General features: G+C 38.8%; 1 protein-coding gene across 1 annotated transcript; it reads right to left on the bottom strand.

The window, feature by feature from the left end:
• Positions 1-8,340: 8,340 nt before the first annotated feature.
• On the bottom strand, positions 8,341-10,225 carry LOC142341587 (dolichyl-diphosphooligosaccharide--protein glycosyltransferase 48 kDa subunit-like). Its single transcript, XM_075392638.1, has one exon. The coding sequence runs from the start codon at positions 10,191-10,193 to the stop codon at positions 8,892-8,894; it is 1,302 nt and encodes a 433-aa protein (XP_075248753.1). The 5' UTR covers positions 10,194-10,225; the 3' UTR covers positions 8,341-8,891.
• Between the last annotated feature and the right edge of the window lie 350 nt (positions 10,226-10,575).

Raw genomic sequence — 10,575 nt, 5'->3', positions numbered from 1 at the left:
AATGAGGGGCTAGAGGTGGATTCAGTTTCCATGTAATATTTTGCTGCTGTAGCTGGGACTTGATGTAGTCGTTGTCCACATTGATTTTGCTCAGATCCAACATTTTTTTCGCTGATGTGAAGTTCGATCCATTGTCAGAGATGATTAACTCGGGATATCCTCGTCGCGAAACAAACCTTCTAATGGCTAGTAGACAACTATCTGTGTCCAATGTCTGACAAACCTCCAGATGCACAGCTCTAGTTACAAGACAGGTGAAAAGACATACGTATTGTTTTTCCAATTTGCGATTTGTGTGCTCAATGAAAAAGGGTCCGAAAAAATCTAACCCAACATTTAGAAAAGGATATTGTTTTCCTGCTTCTGCGAATCGGAAACTGGGTAGGTCGGCCATGAGGGGGGTGATATTTTGTGCTCTCCATCGTCGGCAAATGAAGCATGTTTTACTTAGTTGTTTCAAAAATCGTCTAAGACCTATAATGATGAAATCTTGTTGCAGGTGTGCTCGGACAAACTCTGTTCCAAGATGTCTACAGTCGTTGTGGGCTTGCTCAATTATTAATTTAGTAATATTATCCTTACTGTCAAGAATAATTGGATGTTTCTGGCTGTAGGGTATTTTAGCGTGCTTTAGTCTGCCTCTTGCTCGTATTAAACCATCTTTGTCCAGGAAGGGAGTGAACTGTAATAACTTGTCCTTTTTGTCTAGTTCATTTTCCCGTTCAAGGTTTCTTATGCTTTCGTAAAAAGTTTTATGCTGTGATTGTCTCAATAGATGGTGTCGTGCGTCTTCGTAACTGTTTGTGACTGGTCGTTTTCGAAAGATATTGACTGCTTTCATTACTGTTTCGGTCCGTCGCATAAGTTTATTCCAACTAGAGAAATCATTAGTGTCAATAACTGTGTTTGAAGTTTCTGTACGTAAAACGTTTATCGCTGTAAATTGCTGGTCTTTTTGGAAATTTGGAACGGGATTTTCTAGGAGAAATTTTGGCGCTGACAGCCATTTTTCTTTCAAGTCTGTTAAAGAAAGTCCTCTTGTTCCGTGATCTGCAGGGTTGATTTTACCAGGTACAAAATTCCATTGTTCTGACTTAGAGTTGGCTAAAATTTTTGCAATTCTATTTGCTACAAAAACTTTTTGGTGTTTTGTTGATTTAATCCAACCTAATGTGGCCATGCTGTCAGTCCAGAACTGAATTTTGTCAAACTGTGCTGTCATTTCGCTTCGAACAAAAGAAGCAAGTTCTGCTCCCATAGCTGCTGCTTCTAGTTCTAACTTCGGGATGGTTGTTGTTTTAACAGGGGCAACTCTTGCTTTGCTAACAACATATTGAGTTGTTATTTCTTCTGCGCTTGTTGATCTGATGTATATTGTCGTTGCTATTGCTGTACTTGATGCATCGCAAAATATGTGAAGTTCATGCTTAGCATCTGGGTTGGGGATCAGACATCTGCTAATAGAAATCTCTGGCATCTGCTCATATTCGTCGACCCATTGCTGTAAGTCGTGTTGGAACTCTCTTGGAATCTGATTGTTCCAGTTGTTACCTTGTTTCACTATTGATTGAAGAATGCATCGTACTCTAATGGAAAACGGCGTGATGATTCCAAGGGGATCGAACAATGATGCGGCGAGTGAGAGCAATTGACGTTGTTGCATGCTTTTGACATCCAGTTTTAAGTCTGGTCTTTTGAAGATGAAAATATCTTCCTTGGCATTCCACATTTGTCCTAAAATGCGTTGCTCTATCGCTGTGTCTGCATTTTCTCCAGTTATTTGCATGACTGTGTTTGGGTCGTTACTAAAAAACTTTGTAAGTTTAAAGCCACCTTTGTGTAATGTATCCTTTACCTCTGTTGTTGTGATTACTGCGTTTTCGGTTGTGTTGAAACTTTGAAGGTAATCATCCATGTAGAAATTGTTTCTTATGGCTGAGTAGGCTTCGGGATTACTTAATTTGTTGTCTTCCGCACATCTGTGGAGTATGTAGATTGCACATGAAGGGGAACAAGTTGCACCAAATATTAGTCTCTTGTACTTGAAAATTGTTTCCTCTCCATCTTTGTTCCACAAGAATCTTAGTGCGTCTTGGTCTTCTGTTCTGATGGCAACTTGCATAAACATCGCTTCGATATCACCGGTTACTGCAATCTTGTACTGCCGAAATCTCAGAAGAAGTCCAACAAGGCTGCATAGTAGATCTGGTCCGGTCAAAAGAGCTTTGTTAAGTGAATGTCCTTTGTATACTGAAGCTGCATTTGTGACCCGTCTTACTTTTTTCTTCATTTTATGTTCAACGGGGTGGTGTGGGAGATACCAAAGTTGTGAATTCATGAAACTGGGTTGACGTTGTGTCTCTTCAACAAATCCATTTTCGATGTCTGCTTCGATGGTTTGGTTGTAACGACAAAATAGGTCTGGTTCCTGTTGAAGTCGGTTTTCAAGTGACTGTAATTGTGCTTTGGCAAGAAAGTAGTTGTTCGGTAGCTTAGTGTCATCTTTCCAAGGTACTCCGATCTCATAACGAGAACCGTTGTGGCATGTCGTCCTTTTTAGTGTTTCAAGAGCTTTCCTGTCATCTGCTGTCAGTGTCTTTTTTCCGCTCACTAAACTTTTTCCCTCCATTGTCCAAAACATTTGAAGCATGTCGTTCTCTATTTCCTGTTCTGGGTTCTTAATTCTGTTGTAAAGCGTGATGTTGTAATTGACTTCTTGTTTATTACTGGTTGGCTTGTATTTCTGTGGTATTGGTCCTGTAACGGTCCATCCAAGCTGCGTCAAGACTCCGTATGGGGTTCCTGGTGGTCCTGTTGTGAATTTAAGTGGTACTGTTGCTATGAAGGCATCCGCTCCGATTAAAACTTCTATTCTGTTATCTCGTATTTGTGGAAATGTGATGTTGTTAAGATGATCGTAGTCGGCGCAGATAGAGTTCAACATCTCAACGGGTACATTCGGCATTTGAAAGTCAGATGCTGACGTGGCGTACACCGGTAGGTTGAAAAGAGGTCGGGTGCTGTTGAGTGATCCAATTCCCAGAAGAATTTCAGTTGATGTTATGATATGTTCTCCGTAAAGTGAAGAAATTGGTACTGCAATGTGATCTGTGTTTTTTATTCCGAGTGCTTTTGCCATTGAGTTTGTTATTTGTGTGTTGTCGCTCCCGCTATCCAAAAGAGCATATGTTTCTATTGATACGTCTTCTGTGTAAAGGATAACCGGAATGGCTTGAAGTTGAACTTGAGGTCGTATCCACGAACAGATTTGGTTGTTGCTGCATGTGTGATTTTGTGGTCGTAGGTTGCTGTTGTTGTTATTAAAGTTCTGTTGCCTTTGGCTTTGATTTTGTGTGTCTGTTTGGTTATGAGAATGTCCGGTGTTCTGTTGTCGTGAATTTGTATTTGGCATGAAGTTGTTCGGATTGTTATAGTTTCTATTGAAGGTGCTTCCATTGTTGTTGTTGGGATTGTAATTCTGATTGAAACGGTTAGTGTTATTGTTTTGACAAAACGAATTACGTGTGTTGTTGTTATGATTGTAACCAGCCATTCTTCCATAGTTGAATCCATGTGGTTGAAACTGTGATCTGTTTGCGGTTATCTGTGTTTGGTGTCCGTTGTTTTGCAGACCACGATTGTTGTGATAATTGTTTGCAGATTGGTTTTGAACCTGGTTGTTTGTTTGTTGTTGATGTTGTTGCTGTTGGTTTCTTTGCCGTTGCTGAGTTGGTGAAAATGTCTGTGAGCTGTTAAAGTTGTTTCTGTGAATTGTTGAGTGATGAAATCCGTTGCAGTTTTCGATTCGACATCGGTAATGACTGTTACACTGTCCTTTTGGGTGTTCGGTGAGGCAATTTGGGCAAATTTTCAGTTGTCTTACTGTTTGTTGTCTTTCGTTAATATCTTTATTGAGGAATTGGTTGCATTTTCCTAAGTTGTGACTGTAACCACATAGAGGGCATCTTTTGTTACTTTGCTGTTGGAAGAGTCTGTTTGATTTTTTAGACGAACTGTTTTCTTGATTGGTTGGTCTTTGTGATGTTGACAAATCTTCGCAAGCTTCTGCATAATTATCGATCCAGTCCTTAAAATGTATTAAATTAGGTTGAACAATAGCTTGTCTAAGGACGTATTCGTTCCATCTGATTATCATTGTTGGCGCAAGTTTATCTTTTGCAATCTTAAGGACAGCTGAGGATTGAAGATCTGATGTGAAATTGTGAAGTATGAACGTTTGAACCATTTGTCTAAGAAACGCTGCAAAAGATACAAAACTTTCGGGGTTATTAATGGTCGGTCTGGGCCATTGTTCCAACTTATCAAGGTAAGCTGCTGTAACATGCTGTGGTTTCCCGAATCGTTTTTGTAATTCTTGCATTGCTTCATTATAAAACTCTCCGTTGTATGAGTATCCAATAATGCTGTCTTTGGCTCTGTCTGTGAGGGCGTTTTGAAGATATGTCATCCGTTGGGCATCTGTCAGTGTTACATTGTCATGTATTGTGGCTTTGAAAAAACTAAACCAGTCGTGCCATCTCAATGGATCTCCGCTGAAGGATTTGAGTTGAGTTTTTGGAAGATTAATGGTGGATGTGACATGTTGTTGTTGTGCTTGTCGTGGCAAGAAAATGTTTTCTGTTGTCTGTGTATGTTGAAACTGCCTGTCTGGTTGTTGGCCAGTTCTGTTGATGTAATTTGGTAGTCTTTGGTCCTGTGCGTTTAGATTAAAATTGCCAAGATTGTTGTTCGTTTCTGGGATTAGGTTGTTGACGGCTTTTCTTCTCAATTCTCTTTCATTTGATTGGTTACCTCTATTGATTTTGTTCGCATCTTGATAGAAATCGATGCTTTGAAGACATTGCTGTTCTTGATTTTGAACATGTTCGTGAATATTTGAAGTACCTTGACCTTGGGTCTCCTGAAATTGGGTATTTGTTGAAGCAAGGTTAACATCATGGATCTTGTCTATTTTTCTTTCTCTTTTTCTGGCTCCTTGTATTTTTGGTTGTAGTCCATAATGCGTTGGGTTACTGCTTAGTCTGATGTTGTCGATTTGTTGATGATCGTCGCTTTCATCGTCTGTTGATTGTAGATAATTACTGTCGTAGTCTGTTGTCTGTTGATTTCTTCTGTGTAAAGGCGTGATTTTATTTGATGATTGTTTCCTGTTAAAAGGATGTAAGTTTCGTTGTCTTGATTGTTGCTGATGTGGCTGTGTTTTCTTTTGTGTTTTCCGTTGGTCTCGGATATTAGTGTCAAATGTCTGATATGAACTGCAATCAGATTCGGTACTTACATCTGATTGGTGTATTTTTTGTTTCCTTTTAGCGTGTTCATTGGATTTGGGTTTGTCGTTTGATGTAGTGGTACCAACATCGCGTCTTATGGTGATTGGTCCGATGTTTTGCTCTTTGTAGTTAACTTCAATTGCTTCTCGGGTTTTTGTCAAGTCCTCACCGCCATTGCTTTTTCTTTGCTCTGCTGTTATGTGATGGTCACCATTATTGAGTGGAAAACTGGCTATCATCCTTGACGAAGTGCATTCTGTGTTTGACTCATCATTCGGCTGTAATGTTTTCTCGAGGACTTGTGTGAAGTTGGTTTTTGGATCGGTGCGTCTCTGTTTTTGACTGTACCCAAAATTTCTCAGAGGAAACTCAATGTAAGAATTCGGGTTACACTGGTTGTTACTTTCTTTGTTGTCGGAGTCCCCTCCTTCCAATGACGTTGTATCTGAATGGGTAGCGCTCATTATCAATTGGTTACTTTGTTTTCTGTCATCGTCATATTTCTGTCCATGTTGGGGATTTCTGCTGCTTTGTTGTTTTTGTTTTTCTGAATCTGAAAGTGTAGGTACTTTATCTGTTCTGTTCTCTGCTTTTGATCTGCCTCTCAAATTGTACGTTTTTTGTCTATTGTAGAAGGGTTTAAGAGTTGTTGAGGGTTCGTCATTTTGGGTGTTAGTTTGATGTGGTTGTGCTCTTCTTTGCTGCTCTGGCAAATGGCTATCGGAGTCTGTAGTAATTTCCCTTGAATGGTCTTTGCCATATTTTTTCCATTTCAAGATAACTAGACTTCGTTCTGCTGATCTCTCCATTATTTCTTTCAATTCATTTTGTGTGAGGTTGAATTTAAAAAGGTCGTCACAGAGTTTGTCTAGTTGCAGCTTTTGTTGAGAAAGAGACTCATAGGACAAATTGATGCCCTCTAAATTCTCCTCTTGAATCATTGCCTCAAGGTAGTCGACATTGACTGCCCATTCTGCTTCTCTCCTCTGCAGCTGTTGTTGTATAGCCTTTTTCTTATTATTGGCGCCAGGCATATTGATACAGGTGCTTTTTGCAAGAGTTTTGAACTTTGTTCTTGTTTGATCTATCAGTTTGTCAGTTTTAGTTTTTATTAAGTTTTTGTAACAGCTGAATGAAACAAGTATTATCAAAAGCAACTTCAAAGGACACGCGTAAGAGTATTCAGTTTGTTTGCTGCATTAACACAGCCGCTCTAGACGCTTTTTTCTTGTTGTCCTGTTAATGTTTTGAGGGTGTTACTGCTCTGTGGGAGGACGATATGACTGCTTTTATACGTAAGCTACAGATTTAAGTGTTTTACCTTTTCGATACAAAACTCCTTTGTTCTGAAATTTGAAAGAAAAAGCAATCAGACCTGTTTTGTTTTTAATGAAGTGAAATGTGTTGTGGTCTGATTTTTCTTTTAACCTAAACTTTGTTGGGTCTGTTGAACTTTGCAGATTGTCAGAGAACGTCAATTTTTTTTTTACTGACGAATAATATCAAAATGTGTTTGTTATCGCCCTTGATGCTAAACGTTATTCCTTGACGTTTAAATCTTCTCTGCAACGAACAACCTAAATCCGAAGTTTTTTTTTTTAACGTGCCCTCTGAAGTAGAAAGCGTTTGACTGTAATTGCTGTGTTCTTTCTTGCTTTACATTCTTTTTGAATCAAAAAATCGGAAACTTGATGACAATTAACTACGATAAAAACAAATTGTGGGTGTTCTTCTATGTTTTTTTTAATGTGTGTGTATGTGTATGAACACTATCTACTACAGAGTTGAAAACAATGTACACGCTTCCTGAGAACTAAAAAACGTTATTGAACGCTAATCTCATCGAGGAATATGGAATTTTTTGTTGCAAATCGAAAAAGTGCAAAGCTTGTTTTTGTTTTTTTTTAAACAGGAGCGTGGACAAAGTTTTCTTATATTAGATAACAGGTATATAAATATGATATTAGTATATAAATATGATATTAGTAGGTATTTTATATGTATATAATTATATAAATGTTACTTCGGATGAAGACCCTTTGATTTTTTTTTGTTAACTTTGTTCTTCGTTAGAATTTGAAAATGAAATTAGAAATATCTGGTTGCTGAGAGACAATCTTCTGTAGACGTCATTTCTTGTTACACATTTTTGTACTTATCTATTTGCCTTTCTTTCTTCTTTTTTTTGTCAACTCTCTATCTTGTTTTTTTTCTGGTTCTTCGTTAGTGTCGCTAAGTGACGGCTCCTTTCTAAAGGGTTCTAAAATACAGCAAACATTTTGAGTTATAGGAACAATGGAAATAGTATTGAGAAAATTTTTTAAAGTACTCCCTGATTTTTGTTACTTTTTTTTCAGTGTTTCAATTTCAGAAGTTTGGTTGCTTTTTAATGTGTTTGTCGTTAAAAAGGGTCACCAATGTTTACTACTTAATAACAAGAGATTTCCAGATTACAATGAATTGCTAGGTTGCACACGTGGGTAAAACATAAAACCGGCAAATTTTACAAATCAAAACAAATCAGAAGTCATCAATCAATCAAAACAAATTAAGGAAATCAAGCTTGTGCTTGAACAAGCTTTCCTCAAAGTTGGAACGAAAGACATTAACAATCTGTGGCAAAACAAGGCTTAAAAACCATAGAAATATGATCAATTTCTGTGACATTGCCACTTGCTGTCGGTTGCGACAAATGCTCTTTTAAACAATTTAAGAGCCAGTTTTTGTCTTCAAATCAGCAATATAAATGGCAACTAATTGATGATGATAAGTTCACATCAGAAAGCAACAGTTTTTCGACATCCGCATGATTTCAAACTATACCGTTTTATCTCGCAAAAACATCAATCGAAAAAAATCGGTTTACGACAAGCACACTGGCATGCAGTTTCTAATCCTTGAAACAAAATTAACTTGAAGGTTGGAAAAAACTCACGGTTCTTTTTATTGTAAGGGGTCTTCCAAATTATACCCATTACTCAATGCATATTAACGTGACCATCTGCTAAACGCAATTAAAAGGACTTTCTCGTTATGCGATACAGAAAAGTGTTGGCCCAATAATGAATTAGGATATAAACGTTACGGAAAATGAGACAATAGATATGTATATATTACATTAATTATATATCAGCCAATGGTACAACCATCAGGGCAAGTAAAATAAGCGTATCATTTTTATCATCTGGTTCAATGCAAAGTATGTCTGAAAATAATCAAATAAGTAATCTCGTTAACTTGGGAGCTTCGTTCGGAACATTTGGTTAAAATGTTGAGTTTGTAACCACAAAGCTACCAAGTTATCGGGTGACACAATACAACAAGGACTAAGGACGTTCAGGGAGATCAAAATGAAATGAATCATCCAGTTCCAAACAACGCAGTAACATACAACAACCGTCACCAATCTATATACACAACAATTTTTGCGTGAGATTTTTAGCTCAGATCAAAATCAACCTCTGAACAGTTTCCACAAAATTAACAACTTTACACAAGTCCCGATTTAGGTTTTTCAGTCAAACAAACACTTCTCAATATAAAACTCGAAAATCCATACCCACTCACGTTAAGCCACGTCATTCATGTTTCATCGGTTAGTTAGTTCGTTTTCTGTTTCGAGGCGGCTGCGGGGTCCTTATAATGCAGGAACACAAAGGAGAAAATCAAAACCCCGACCATCATAGAGAACGCGCTCACGTAATAGGGATAGGCGACAGGGATAAATCGCTCGTACTGGTTGTGTTTCAGAGGTCGTACAGGTACTTGTGTGGCACTTGAGAGGAAGGTGTACCCTTGTCTCTTGTAGTTCACCTTGAACTGGAACACGCCATAGACGTCGGGGAGCGTGAATTTGGAAACAAAGTAACCCTTCTCCTTCTTCATGGTGAGGCGGACGAATGGATCAATACGCACAAACTCCATCTGGACATCATTGTTCTTGAAATCCACCCACTTTCCATTAACTTTCTCTTCAATCTTGATTTTGTAGACAACTTTCTCCGTAATAGTGTAAAATGGAGGAGCATCAACCTCGCCTTCTAAGTGGTGCTTGACCTCTGAAATTTTCAAAACACCAACGTTCTTGAAAGTCCAATTCAAAAGCGATTGGATGAGAACGGCGTTTCCGTTAGTAGAAGATATCTTGTCTGTTCCTGCTTTCTTCACGGGTGCCAATATCATCTTGTCAGAAAGCATAGCGAGAGATCCCACAAACATGACCCGGGCATTGTTTCTAGCCTGAAGAGCGGTGATTAGGGCAGTGCTCTTACCCACAGCCTCTGGATGCTCTGTAATTTTGTCACTCGGGAAAAAGCTATATGCCGTCGAAGTCGCCGATAGAACTGGGATGAGCAGCTCATTTTCGTCGTCCAAAAGCATGCCGATGCCATCATACAATAGCGGATTGACGGGTTTGCCACCAGAGATCAGCTTGTTATTCAAAACTTGCTTAGGGTCAATATACAGGCGAGAATGCAGCCCTTCATCGGCAAAATCGAAGTTCAGGTGATCAATGATTTTGGTTCCCGATTCCTCAAACTCTATTCCGCATTCATATCCGAAGTCTCGAATGGCATCGCCTATAGTTGAGTCTGCCACCACAAAAATGTTACCACCATTATCGACATATTCGGCAAAGGTGGCTGAGTTCAAGTCCCCTCCGAAATCTTGAGTAGATGGAGCCAAAATAATTACGTTGTCGTAGATAAGCTCACCGAATTGGAACAAAGCTAGGGTCGAATCGTCTGCCATTTTGTACGTCAATTCATGTCCCGTTGAGGTCAAATACCCAAGAAACACAGAATGAGTTTCCTTAACTCCGTAATTTTCAACCAGAATCAACGTTTTCTGGTCAGCAAATACAGACAGCAACATAGCAGATATAATGATGAAACGAAACATTTTCACTGTCCTGAAACATTAACTTAAATTTTACAACCACAAGGCCCTGGTATGTATGTTATATCATGGCAATGGTACAGTTGGCGGGTCTTTCCCATTATAGCCCACAGCTTAGTGGGCATGTAACCTAAAGCCCCCCAATCATGGTAATTATTCCATAATGGGGGGCTATAATTTCATGGGGGGGGGGGTTATAATGCGAAAGACCCCAGTTGGCAACAGTTATCAGAAATGATTAATAGTAGTAGTAGAGTAGGATTTAGAGTTTACTTAAGTGTTTGCACCCTGAACAGTTTTAGTTTAATTTGAGGCTATTTGTTGGGTTGCAGTTTTTGCATCTGAAGAAGTCTCAGGTGCAGGGGTTGTTTCCATCATACTTGTC

This window comes from Convolutriloba macropyga, chromosome 6 (assembly GCF_964194025.1).
Source record: "Convolutriloba macropyga chromosome 6, txConMacr16.3, whole genome shotgun sequence".
Classification (NCBI taxonomy): Eukaryota; Metazoa; Xenacoelomorpha; order Acoela; family Convolutidae; genus Convolutriloba; species Convolutriloba macropyga.
The sequence above is the reverse complement of the archived record's forward strand: the minus strand, read 5'-3'. Positions and strand labels throughout refer to the sequence as shown.

What these genes read in the sequence shown, in the direction of transcription:
- LOC142341587 (XM_075392638.1), bottom strand. Translation starts at nt 10,193, where the DNA reads ATGTTTCGTTTCATCATTATATCTGCTATGTTGCTGTCTGTATTTGCT.